At 39.8% G+C, this 14,219-nt stretch overlaps 1 protein-coding gene and 1 non-coding gene across 2 annotated transcripts; one reads left to right on the plus strand and one right to left on the minus strand.

Moving 5' to 3' along the window:
- Positions 1-1,026: 1,026 nt before the first annotated feature.
- On the minus strand, positions 1,027-3,661 carry LOC139140960 (uncharacterized). Its single transcript, XM_070710476.1, has 2 exons — positions 2,580-3,661; positions 1,027-2,267 (listed from the first exon to the last, which is right to left on the minus strand). Exons 1-2 carry the CDS (start codon positions 3,235-3,237, stop codon positions 2,230-2,232), a joined length of 696 nt encoding a protein of 231 aa, XP_070566577.1. The 5' UTR covers positions 3,238-3,661; the 3' UTR covers positions 1,027-2,229.
- Positions 3,662-13,163: 9,502 nt separating this feature from the next.
- Positions 13,164-13,236, plus strand: Trnat-cgu (transfer RNA threonine (anticodon CGU)). Its single transcript has one exon. It is a non-coding gene; the product is annotated as a tRNA-Thr (tRNA).
- The last annotated feature ends 983 nt before the right edge of the window (positions 13,237-14,219 follow it).

Raw genomic sequence — 14,219 nt, forward strand, 5'->3', positions numbered from 1 at the left:
AGGGTTATTTACTATTGTGGTTTAAAATACGAGAACAGGCAATTTTTGATGAAACATTTTGGTTGTATCATTTTGTTATAAAACTCAGCTGCCGCAGTACAAGTAGATACGCAAACTCCCTATAATTGTGCCACAATGTACGCCAACCTTGATCTTGTTAGCACCACTGCTTTGTTTGTTTGTCTGTTGTGTGTCTACGTGATGCGTCTTGTCATTCTATGCTGCCTAGTCTTGTCCTCATTCGATCCATCAATTGCTGCAGAGGGTGACATTATCACACATAACCACAGTCCATTCACAGGGAGGGACTAAAAATGAAAGGCAGACCAGCAGTGTGCAATGCGCCTTTCTCATACAATCGATAGTTTAGTCAAAACGATTTCAGGATGATGAAGAACCGTCCAGATTTCTGAAGTGGAATGTTTGCATTTTAAAAGAAGAACATTTTACGAATACAAAAGGAGAAAAAAAGTGAAGTCACAGCGAATATTTTAAGAAAAACCTGACAGAACTTGACAAAAAACGACACCATCTTTTCAAAAAGAATCAGCATTATATTTCAGTTCTGGTGATCGTGCTCCGTAGGTTGGGATCGTCGTTCACGGAGGCGTCGTCTCGATACAGCTTGTGCTTGAAGAGGCTGTTCGGCGACAACTTTCCCTCAGAGACGGATACGACAAAGCATAAATGCCTTGTATTGATAAAGGAAAAGCATGCGAAACTGACATATTTCTATACAACTTTTCAACACCAAATGACCTTTATTTGTGTATATGGGAGAAATTAGCAGATTAAAAAACACAACACAAAGATCTGTCGAATATGTACCGGACTTTCGTGGACCATGGAAATTTGTAATATCAACAGAAAATAGTTCTAATGACATCCAACCATTTACGTCATGATTTGATTTACATCTCTCCATTACACGAGATTGATCTTGTTTGGGAAAAGTCAAATTAGATCAACATCTAAATTAGATGTTAAAACTGCATTATCGATGATCCGCCTATATTGTTTATTTAATAATATAAAGTCATCGGTGCCAATTGCATTCTTTACAAAAAATGCACACAAGAAGACAAGATGATCAGTATGACACTAACAGCTGATAACTGACGCCTTTCGTTGTATTTAGAATGGAAACAAGGATTGTCTTTAAATCTCATTTTTTTATTTCATGTTCCATCAAGTACTATAAGCTAATGAGAACCAGCACATAAGGGCGTTCGCTGATTAAAAGCCCCTTCTTATGTATTTTCTACCGTTGTTTGTTTTTTTAAATACTGTTTCCTGTTCTACGAATACATCGAAATTTGCATCGAACTGCCGATTATTCAACTTGTGAACACAGCCTCAATGTGTGTATTGTCTACAGTGATATTATTTGAAGTATATTTTTGTCTGGATTAGAATTCAAAAAATACACTGCATTCTGTGTGGAATTCATTGCTTTTGGCATAGCCAACACTTTGTTTTTCGAAACAGTTCCGGGTAGAAGATCGAGAAATGTATTTTAACAGCAGAAAAAATTAGAAAATTTCATCAGAAATGACACGACTGTTTTCCCTTCAACAGCAAACCTTATCTTTTTGAACAAGCTCAATATTCTATTTTATGGTCCTCTCGGAATCCATACCTATACTATTACTTCTAACACAAGATACGTGAATACTCAAAACTATATGTAATATCGAAAATTCCCATCAGTGTTTCGATGTGTGATGAATTCGTCAAAGAACATTCTGGATTTTCAAGTTCCTTTGTATCAAACAGCCACGAATGTACTGAATGTTTTACAAAACACACACAATCACAATTTTGCTCTGTAAGCTTTTGTCATAACGTTTTACAGGAATCAGAAGATCTGTGATGAGCTGACAATTAACACAACATCAAGAGTCTTCGTACTGTCATGCGTATTTCTACAGCGAGGCTTTTTGTGTAATCTTTACCTCTTCTTTCCAAGCTATAATAATGATAATAAAAATCCGATTCAAAATCAAATGTACTACATACTTCGAATGGCGTCACAAGTAATGATGGCGGTATCGCGTCGTTACCAATGTCTTCCCCGCCGAAGACATATAAAGCATGGACAGTCCAACCACAGACGAGCTGGTCGCCTCGTTGCTATGCTCGGTCGCAAAGAACAGGACAACTTGAATGACCGCCGATATGTCGTTTCCCGTTGTTCTTCAAAAACGAAAAATTGCGTTCGTTTTGGCTTCAGTCCCACTTGATCCAAGAAAGTCTCGCAGTGAGATCTTGAAAAAACGAAAATATAATGAAATTGTCAGAGCTGAAATTAACTAACGTGTGATGAAGAATTGTGCGATTTTGGTGTTTCATTTATGTTGGTAGGAAGACTATGTTCAAGCTCTGTCCGTCTGAGGTTGAAGAACAACATCGGCGTTAACGCTACACTTTGAAGAATGAAAAAATCGTGTTTGAGAACGACTGTGAATCATCTTTACAGAGCAGAACGCATTACAGAAATAATGACGAACGCTAGTCTGTCATTTGGCAAAAGACATAGACACAAAACATTCAAAACGAAAAATCTTAAAAACACTCACCACTAGTATTCCAGACAGGTGATTTTCCATCCTTGAAGCCTGTCTTCATGCACCGTTCAACGTAAACCATTGGCGGGCACCCAGAGAGGAGAACTTCCCTCAATAAAGCGATGTATGCTATGGCCAATCTGAGAGTGTCTATTTTTGACAGTCTCTTCTCGTACGGGAATGTTGGGACGTGGCACCTCAGTTCTTCAAAACCAGAATTGATGTTCATCATCCTCTTCCTCTCCCGTATGTTGGCGGCGTGTCTCTGCACCACGTACGGGTTGGTCGAGAATGAGCGCCTTCGTCGCGGGTGTCGCTTCTCTACGGTGTCGCTACTGCCGGCCCCGCAGACAAAGTTCTGCTGCTCGAAATACAGGCCGCCGTCAAAGTCATCAGCAGTTGTCGGGGTGTAGCTGTTGGTCTCCCGGTATAAGTACGGTGCTGTGGATTCTCGTTCGGAGTACGCACACGACGGGAAGGTGGTGTTTTCAGTCATGTCGTCCGCACTCGGCATGTACGAGTCAGTCATGACGGACGAGTTGCCGGTAGCGTACTTCATCACACTGTGCTCCCTCTGATCGTCGCCTCCGTCTCCCTGATAGAAAGTGTCCTGGCAGGTGGATTTGTACGGATATACGGCACGACTTTGGCTTTCTGACGTACCGTACATGCCTTTCTCCGACGAGTAAAAAAGACGACGAACAAACAAAGCGAGAATAAACTTCCAGCAAGTAATGGCAATTCAGTTATCTTGCAAACTGTAATTTCCTTATCGCGCTCTATTGTGGCAAATCTAACCCGTAAACCGACGGGTGGAAGCCCGCCAATTTTTTTACTTGCCGTGCGCGTGTGCTCTAAACAATCAGTTACACGCTCACTGAGGAGGGCGAAATAGAATAATTATTAACTCGCGCTAAGTATGCCCTCCGTAACGTCAGACGGTTTGCAAAAACTTGAAAATCGATATTGCGATGTTGATCGCACAGGCGTTTCAAGATAACCGGGTCCCCTCCAGCAAAAATCGAGGAGAGGAAATTCGTGAACGCGATCCTCCAAGCTTTGATATAGCAGGCAACAGCCTGGGCCAAGCTATGCGTCTTTTATTAGTGAGTAATAATGGACATTTAAAATCCAATTTTATGGAAATTCGAACACGCTTTCTTGACGTTCTTAGCTGACGTCACCCACCAGACAAATAAATTTACATCGACATTGCTACTGCCATGTGAAATAATTTGAATGGTGATTAACAAGCTCTCTTGTTTTTTTTTAAGTAAAAGTTTCTCAAAGTGGTGAAAAATAATATAGTCTTCGGCATGCACGAGTGCTTGACGAGGTTGAATTTCCCAAAATTTTGGACCGATACCAATTTGTTTTGGATACTTTATGGTTGTTCTTGAAGCTTCTTAAGAATGACCGTGCACATACGCTTATGACATCTTTCTGAGACTGCAAAATCAATAAAAGCAGGCGCAAAAGTCAATTCCAGTTGTTTTGCAGAGTTCGCTAATACGATATAAAGCAAGGGCTTAGAAAGTGCACTCGTTGATACAGCAAAACGTTTTCTGATTCGATCGACTGTCAACAGCAGCTGACTAGAAATTACTTACGGACTAGACCTGCATGAAAATTCCAGGTACTGCAACAATACTTTCAGGAAGTCAGACCGCTTTGTATTAACCGATGATATATATATATATATATATATATATATATATATATATATATATATATATATATATATATATATATATATATATATATATATATGATTATATTAAAATTTATGTACCTATATATATATATTTGATTATATTAAAATTTATGTACTTATATATATATATATATATATATATATATATATATATATATATATATATATATATATATATATATATATGTGTGTGTGTGTGTGTGTGTGTGTGTGTGTGTGTATGCTGTGAGTGTGTGAGTGTGTGGGGGGGGCATGTATGTGTGTATGTGTGTGTATTTATGTATGTATGTGTATATGTTTGTACGTACAAGCTCACGATCGCGATTGAACTTGCCCTCTGCTATAGCATTTACATTGAGCATGATATCGGACAAAGTCGTGAATTGAAAGGTTCGTACGTACCCTTGAATACTTACTAACACCAATAGAGTAAGGACTTACGCAACATGAAATGATATGGCGTGTCAGGATTTTATCTGAACATCTATATGTGTAGGGTATAGGCTAGCAGACGAATGCGCCGTACTGTGAACTAGATTCAATTGTGGTATAATAGTTTGGAAAACATGTACAGTGAGAGAGTATAATTGATAGAGTGGGTATTCCATGTATGTTAGTTTTTTTTTAATTCAGTGTTAAAAATTTGGCGACTTTTGTACATCATAGTTCTGAACGTCACCGTGCAGATCTGTATATAGGCTACATGCAGATCTTAGGGAGGAATACTTTTATTGGATACGTTGCTAAGAAAAACTAACAAAAGTCGAAGTCTAGGTTTTACTCTGACGGGCTTCACAATCACTCAAAGGAGGAAAGGATTCACAATCTCGTTTGAAAACTTCAAGCACAGCATACAAGAAGATTAAAGAAAAACAAAAAATATTGTATTTCCTTAAAAATTGCAATTTGACAACATCAGTTTCAAAGAAAGATGCCATCTCCATAATGTATTTTACATATTTGAAACCTTTCACAGTTTTAATTACTAGTATCTTCAAGTTCTCACTCACAACTCGTTGGTAGGATGGCGATATGGTGGCGCTGTTTTCGTATATACAGGCTTCAATGTCAGAGAAATATTTTATGCACCTTGTAAACTTTCCAGACTTTCCCAGTTATGCTACACCCACTGATGGCAATTAGAACAGCGCAGCCATACCGAGAGCACAATGGCTTTTGAGCATTGAGATAGGACGGAACGAGGATATATTTGAATATATAGTAACGAAATTTAGATATCTGGTAACAAAAAGGGGCAGGCTAAAGTTAGGCACCGTGGGAGGTGGAACGAGGATATATTTGAATATATAGTAACGAAATTTAGATATCTGGTAACAAAAAGGGGCAGGCTAAAGTTAGGCACCGTTGGAGGTGGAACGAGGATATATTTGAATATATAGTAACGAAATGTAGATATCTGGTAACAAAAAGGGGCAGGCTAAAGCCTTGGCACCGTGGGAGGTGGAACGACCGCCTGTGCACGCTCTAGTCTCCCATGTACCCGAATAAATGAGGTTCTAACATAAACTACCTAAATGTTAAATAAATAAATAAATAAATAAATAGGGCACATTGATGACGTATTTTCAAATCCGACAGAATCAGTTTCAATGTTTGTGAGAAAAGTCACCGTGTTCACGTTATCACAACTTAGAATGTAGTACTGTCATGAGTGACCTTGAGGTCTGGCCTACTTTATATTGTTCCTGGCTCAAGGGGGCATCTTGCCGACCTTGGGTGACGCTGTAGTAGAAGTATAGTTTCACGTTTATAAGCGTTTATAGACAGGGAAAATACTGAAGGAGCCGTAGCATATAGGGCTACACGCTGATCGTTAACGTTATTTAATGGGCAAGGGGTATAGAGAAAAGCCAGCATTGACGAACTGGGCAGAGCCGAGAATTTTCATGCAGCTCTCGCTCAAGGACATTATATAAACGTTAAAAAATCACAGAAATCCCAGTTTCTTTCCAAACATTTTGCATACGAGAGACGAGGCTTGCCCTGGAACATGGATGTGAAATGTTGAAGAACAAAGACGGATGCGTTCGCTTACAGCGAGACTGATATACCAGGTCCCATTCAAATCCGTTCACTTTCCCCATACCAATGACTTTCAAATGTGTCTCTTTTTCTGGAAGTACAATGTATGCAAACAAGCAGTGTACAATCTTTATTGTGGGAATAACTATATGCGCATGTTAAAAAAACTTCATTCACTTGGGTTGTCTCATTTGTTTAAATAGTTTGTTCTTCAATTATACGAGTAGCCGATGAAAACGCCTAGACATTGTTAGGTCGACCATTTCTTTCAAAATTATTAAAAATTGGACAAAATTCGATTATTGCTTCCCAATACCAGAACTAGAGTAACGGAGATCACACACCTTCAAAACTTTCATCGCATAGCCTACAGGTTAATACACTTTCTGTAAACCGTCGATACATTTTACGTAAGCCGAGTTCATATGTCATGTTAACATATTAGATGTTCTTATCCTGATGCAAATAAGAACAACCAAACTATACACATATTATGGGTGATGCGGTACTCTCTTACCGACTGTGCGTTCTCGTGTTTATTGAAAACAGACAAGACTTTAGCGTAAAAATTCTTATCCAACTGACCATGCCCTTGAAGAGCATTATCAAGCAAGAAAACGACGCAAATCTCATGATAACAAACCTAAATCCAATAGCACACCAATAACTATATAAAAAAGGAGCATATGGCCGTCCAGGAAAAAGCAGACTTAAAATCCCTAAATTCAAATCAAAATAAAAAAAGCTCTCGAAACCTGTACCCGAATACTATGCTACATATGCTTGCAACATATGTTGGGTATTATCTTGATAAACTGGTCTAAGATCTTAAAGGTAATGTTTACATAACACATAGAGTATCAATACAAAATAAAATAATAAATAAATAAATAAATAAATAAAATGACTTAGTTAAATTTTGGAAAGATAAATCGTACAATGTCATTTTAACGATTTATGTAAACTAAACATGCACGCAGAGAAGCACTGCTCGACTTACTTGAAACCCCTCTACAACTTGTAAATACAACACCACAACAATACAACACACTTAACCACATCCCAATCACTTAATTGGCCCTGCATTGGCATGTGAAATCACGACAAGACAATAATTTCCCACTTTACTGCGAATCGCGGGAAATTTTCATTTATATGATATCTGTGATGTAAATTAGGAACAGTGACAAACAACACAAAGTTGAAGGTAAATTAACACCACAGTGTAAACTAATCTACATACAATCTGGACACACGTCGTATTGGCGGCAAGCGCACCAAGCCCAGACGCAACATGTTTGAATGACATTAAAATAACGAAGGTAGTCAACACTTGATGAAAGAACAGGAGATTATCACGTGATTGGTTTGTAACGTGTCACAGTGCCCTTTAAATGTTAATTGTGACACGTAAATTGAAGGAGAGCTGTATTGACTATTATGAACGAAGGTATTGTTTTATATTTAATTCATATCTATAGCACGAAATCACCCCTTTTATATAAAGAAACAAGAGTTCGACAATACATATACAGGCGATAGAGGCAGAGCGGTGTAAAAAAACTTTGAAGATCTGTTTCTGTATCCCGACGACATCTCGTACAGCGATTCCCTGATTGGAGACAATGTGTGAACTGCATACTACTAGTCATTATTCCCTCTTCTGCGCGTCGGCTTCTAATGCATGAACACAATTGTGTAGAGTAACCGTGGTCTGCAACCCAACCAAAAGTGTCCCTTTTGATTCTGTAAATCAAGGAAGACTTCCGATCGCATTTGTATGATATCAGCATAAAGGTGTCACTGATTTACAACACAAACAACATATCAACCGCTATGCCATGCATTTCAGCTTTAGAAACACATAGAAGTTCTCTCGCATTGTGAGATAAATATTTACTCTTTTTCGTTTTTTTTTTGTACAGGCAAGTTAACACTCTATCGCGTTTCACAAAACTTCTATAGCTTCATTCGGGATAACACGTGGCTTCACGCTTTCAGTCAGTCAATTTATTTTGCTTTGAAATAAACGGTGAATTTTAGCCGCGTCTTTAACCGGCCAAATTTACCACATAATTCAACAGTTTCTGGTAGAGATCAAAGTATATGCTGTATTATTTTTAACATTCACAGTGTACACATTTGTGTGACAGTCACCATGCACCAAGGTAATATGGGCATGCATATTGCGATGTGCATGTGGGTTATTCGAATCCTGATATCAGGATTTGTATCGTATTGAATTTATATTGATTACAGGAAAGCCCTGTCATTTGGAACAGTTAAAAATAGAATCAGAGTTTGACAAGGCAAGACATGGTAAAACAGTTGATCACTGGCACGACTATATCATACCGCAACACTGACTGAATTCGACGCCAGATTACAGCAGGACTATAATCGATGTGTTTTAATTTACACTATATAATGCTCGGTCATTTACACTAATTATTGTTTCGGCAAATATGGTAGTTATGGCGTATTATTATAAGCTCTGACTTTTCGAGAATAAAATTGATAAAAACCAACATTTAAAAACGGAATACGAACCTACCGCATTTGGGCATTTAGTTCAGGCCTAGACTGGCCACCGAGTCGCTTGTCGAGAGAGTTTGAAAAACGCATATATACAGTAGAGGGGGCCTTTCCTGACCTCCTCCATATATTCACTGCTTTACAACTGCCCAGACGTCAAGCACACATGCCGATAACTAGTAATGTAATGACTAAAATCACCGCATATAGCTCCAAACTGTCCTTCTATTTACTTGCAGTAATATGCTTGCCTTTCAATTTGTTGCATGTTACAGCCAGAGAATACTAGGCGAGTTTAAATTGGTATAAATTCCGTGTTCACTGCTAAGTATTGTAAAAAGTTCGCGGGTTGCACTCTGTCGCCCAAGATCTTTCGGCCCGCCGTTCTCGAATACCAGATCGCAGAAGGGTGCGATTTTTGGCCCCCGCGTTCTCTGTACGGCAAGGACACGATGGTGCTGAAAATTCATAGTTTTCACGAAAAATGCGATTTTTCCCGCAGTCTCGCGAGATCTCGCAATTTTACGCAGTGCATTTAATCGCCAAATTCTATGGACGGGACAAATTATCCAGCAAAATGGTATTTTCCGGGACAGAACTTTACATGCTTTCTTTGGAAAGTCGTAGAAGTAACATCGCTCATCTTAATAGGCTAATAACGTTTTCCACATGTCAGGTGATATTAATGCCGATTTCTCCTCCCCCTAGGAACGATCGTGTTTTAGGTTGATGAATAGCCGATATACGTGTCCCCAGACACGTGGCACCCGGGCCCTATTTGGCACACGAGGGAAATTTGGCGAAATTAAAATTACAAATGGTCCTCAGTTTCGCATATCCAGTGTACCTGGCTATTTTCATTTACTCAAAATACTATTTAGAATTTTAACTATGACGTGGAAAAATCCGAAAATACCCGTGAATCAGTGTAAACATAGTCAACAGTGACTACGCTATGTCAGTGGGGTGAGCTAGTCACCCCTGGCCCCTGATGGCGTTCAAATTTTGGGTTCGCTCGATAAAAGACGACCTTCCGGTGAAATTCGGGCGAAAATGACTGAATCCACGATCCCTCCGGATTTAGATACATAATATCCGGAGTGACACTGTCTTCTTGTGATTTTTGTGTTTTCTTTTGAGGACCACAATGGAAATAAGTTTTTAACTTTTTGTGCAATCCTCGGCAAGTAATATTCAGTGGCGTTTCTTTTATATTGTAACATTTTTTATTGTGCTTGGTGTTATTTCATTTTGTAATTTTGCGTATTTACTTTAACATTTTGAATTTTATCGTTTTCCTGAATATTTGCCTAATAAAATCAAATCAAATGGTCCAAAATTATTATACTCCCGTGAAACGAACCTGAGGAAGAGAAGAAATACCCTCTCTGCAACTTGCGCGGGTAGTTTTCCACGTTTTCCCTCCGGTTTTATGTTCAAAGAACTGTCGCAACAGCGTGTGTGTAAATCGCGCATTGCTACTCGCTGCATCTGTCTGGCCGGGCATCTGTGATATAGCACGACATGTACGAACGAGAGAAAAATCAGTTTTTGGATCCCATTTCTGTAAATGCCTATCAAGTATGCCTGGTATAGTAAGCCCGCTGTACAAGACCCTGTGTCCCTGTTTATTCATGAAGGGAAAGTTGTATCGGCGCTCAGACCCGTTGACCTAATGAGGTTATTAAGGTTGCATCCGTAGCGAGAATACAGGGTGGAGTGGCTACCTACGGTGGCCCGTTTCTACAAAGTTCCGCGAGGCGATCTCACTTACATTTCCGCGCGACGACATCACACCAGATTTCCGCGAGGCGATCTCACTTACATTTCCGCGCGACGACATCACACCAGATTTCCGCGCGACGACATCACACCAGATTTCCGCACGACCTCTGACACAATAAGCTTATATTATGCATGCATGCTGCGGCTTTCCCGCCGTACCGTTGTGTATATGGCCACCCTACAGTAAAAATAACACATGTCATGACAACAACTACAAAAAAAATATACTCCCAAATATGGCAGTTATTGTGATTGGGTTAGTAAGAGTTAAACCAAAATTTTCGTAGATGTTTTCTGATAAACGTGCTACGAACACCATAAAGGGGCTTATGATGAACAACGAAATAGATACTTTGCGAAATCACGAAATCACGAAATGACAACATTTCCACGACCCCCAAATTGATTTTTTTCAATAAAATGTAATATTTAAATAATGTCCGTGACCACAGCAGTTTGTTTACTGGGTTTAAAGGCGGAGCCTCTCTTTAAAAAGACGCCAAGTTATGGCGGCGTTCACTGTGTAATTGGACACCAAACAGGCAACACGCAGGCATATACGCTCCAGAAAATGCAACGTTTTAGTTTTCGCCTGCCGCAAAAACACAGACAGACTGCCAAGCGGTCAGCGCGAAGTTGCTGCCGATCGAACTCTGTGGTTATATTCAAAGTCTAACGCGACTGGAAGACAATTTTTTAGGAAATTCAAGCGTTTGTGGTGCGCAATCAGGGCAGATCGTCCATGTAGCCGACACGAACACGAAGTGTCTGTTAACGGCTAGGAATCGAGTGACCGTTGGCGATTTGAACCGACCGTCAATCAAAAGCTTGCATAAACTCTGTTTGCAGGATTAGCAAAATGTGACAAAAGGTTGAGATCAGTTTGTGTAATAAATGTTATAGAAATCAAATATCGTACTGGCCACAGTCTCTCTATGGATAGAGGGACTGTGTACTGGCCAAGAGTTTACTGGGAGGAGAACTCCACTTTAAAATGCGAGAACCTGGAATTGAATAGTGCGACTTTAATGAACGGATTAGGTACGTAACGGAATATTTTGAAGTGACTTCAATCACGGTTGAACTACAAAGTGATACATGGCGAGAAAATCATGGGCCGGATGAAAATATCAGTATGAAAACGTACTCCCACAGTCACTACAGTACCTGTTTAGTCAGGGGAGGTTGTGAAGCTTCACAAATCTCTCTCGAAATAAAGCCATAACATTTTGGAATTGAGGTTTTTAATCTTCAAACACTAGCTGTGGAAACGCAGCTATCTGTTGGCGGGGTAGCGTGCGTAGCTAAGCGGATCAAAGGTCAACCCTGCCTGAGGCATTTAAGAAAGCTGCTATTGCTAACCATTGCCACAGAGTTTTGGAAGGTAGTTGAGCAGAGAGTACAAAGTTCAAAAGTTCATTTCAACTTGCAGTTTGCAAGGCTTAGAAATTTCGAGCTATTGACTCAGTGAACTCAATTACACATTGTAATCCAACACAGATCAACAAAAAATTCTTCAAACATTTTAAAAGTTTACAAAATTAGTGACTGCATGCAACTTCAAGGTTCACATCACATGATTGAGAGCAAACGGTATTGTTGTTGGTAAATTAAATTATACCTCACTGCAATTGCACGTGGTAATGTCGTCATTTTGTTATTCTATAATAATTAAAAGGTACAAAAAACACTTTGATGCTAGTATGTTGAAGCGGTTTTTTATTGTTTTTTTTTCAATCAAATGTTCTAAGCCCTTATACGGAGCGCGGGTAAAAAAATCTGATGTATATTTGGATTCGAAGTTTGACCAGAGCATCGGAGGATCCCGTATTCTTGTCAAGAGGTGATAAACTTTGCCGGTGCGTGTGATAATTCCATACATTAAAAGGCTATAAAAATCACAGCGATTGCATAGGATAATCAATTTTTTTGCTCTTAGATGACAAAATAATTGCTTCACAGTAACACTTAGGACAACAAGTTGATTTAAGTTTGCCTATGTTTCCATTTCATCCACCCCGACCACAAACCGTCAACCCCCGTTATCAAATGGTCCACCCCAAATTATTATGTACCGCTTCCGTGATATATCCGTGGTGGTGCAACGTGAGCGGAGAGCCGCCTGACTTCACACAAAACAAGAGCGATTACCTTTGCCCCCGTGGAACAAGCTCACAATTTTCGTGTGTACAGTACTACCAATGGTGACTTTGAGGTTTTAACCGTACAATCGACATGGGGAATAGACGTAAAAAGGTTCATAGCGTATTCAAGAAGTCCCCTGTAGCGCGCGGGGAGATCGGACTGTGAGATGAGAAATGCCTGCCAAACCTGAATTACGAAGACAACAATATCAAATGGCCTACACTATAGAGCTAGCATCCATGAAACTGTTGATCACGTTCTTCTTGAGTTCAACGATAACGTAAGGTTCCGAAAACTATCAGAAATTCGTGTGTGAAGGTCCCCAGCGCGTACTAAATAATACTTATTGTTATAACGCCCCTCGTCGAGTGCCTGCCTCAGTGGCCAAGTGGCTAAGGCGTCGGTCTCGTAAACCGAAGATCATGGGTTCGACCCCCATCTGAGGCTATACCATATTTTTTGCTACTCATTGTCTCCCTCTTTCTGTCATCTTCTCATCCTATCGAATCTTCTTTCATCCTTGACCTTAAAAAAAAAGCCGATTCCTTCGACCACAAAGTCGAACATATATGTAAGCTAGCTTACTGTATGCTATGCTATCCCCTCGCTCAAGAGTCCATATCATATGCTCATTCGAACTTATCAATAACAGTAGCACATTGCTGTGCGCATCCATGAAATGTACGCATTGGCCCGGCCAGCAATATGCAGATGAGGACAGTACATCTATCAAAAGTATCCTGCAAATCAATTATAAATTCTGTAAATTGTACGGCGGCGGGAGTGGGTGTGAAATTAACAACCAGTACCCGCGACGCGCGAGCGGGTGCGCGACGACGACTAGCCTGGCATGGCACACCGTCCCTGCACACAGAGGACTATTTGGAATTGTCGGCTTGGCTAAATATTAGCCTTTGAACTGTCATTCTGTTTATGCTGTTGTTAGTAGTAGTTGCAAAGACTGGCAAAAAACAAACAAACAAAATAACAACAAGAAATAGCAGATGATGATGTTCTATGCAATGTTCAGTTATTTCAGTTTTCATCTTGCTAGCAATGCTACATGGTATACACTACAGCCGTGAGTTGAAAAGCGACTCCGCTCCGTGCCAAATACGGTACGCAGTACCGCACGTTTATCGAAGTTGTATTGTATCGTTATTTACCAGTACGGTTAACCCTCACTCAAATCCATATTCGAATATTTCCAATATACCGTGCAAAATTACCTACAGGACCCGTTCGGCGACATCTGACGTAGTGACGGCCGGGTTTTTTGTTTGCAGGTGTACGATAAATTCGAATTCGCCTCCCGCTCTGCAAAATTCATAAAACTAACATAACGCTAAACTACCTCGCCAAAGTATGACTAATTTTTCTATGCAAAGGGTGCGACACTTCTTAAATGAGTAAATATGGAAAATATACTG

The sequence above is a fragment of the Ptychodera flava genome, chromosome 9 (assembly GCF_041260155.1).
Source record: "Ptychodera flava strain L36383 chromosome 9, AS_Pfla_20210202, whole genome shotgun sequence".
Taxonomy (NCBI): domain Eukaryota; kingdom Metazoa; phylum Hemichordata; class Enteropneusta; family Ptychoderidae; genus Ptychodera; species Ptychodera flava.

Excerpts from the sequence above, each read along its gene's own strand:
- LOC139140960 (XM_070710476.1), bottom strand. The coding sequence starts at position 3,237 with ATGTACGGTACGTCAGAAAGCCAAAGTCGTGCCGTATATCCGTACAAA. Across the intron at positions 2,268-2,579 it reads ACCTGTCTGGAATACTAGTG|ATCTCACTGCGAGACTTTCT; the intron begins GTGAGTGTTTTT and ends CGTTTTTTCAAG.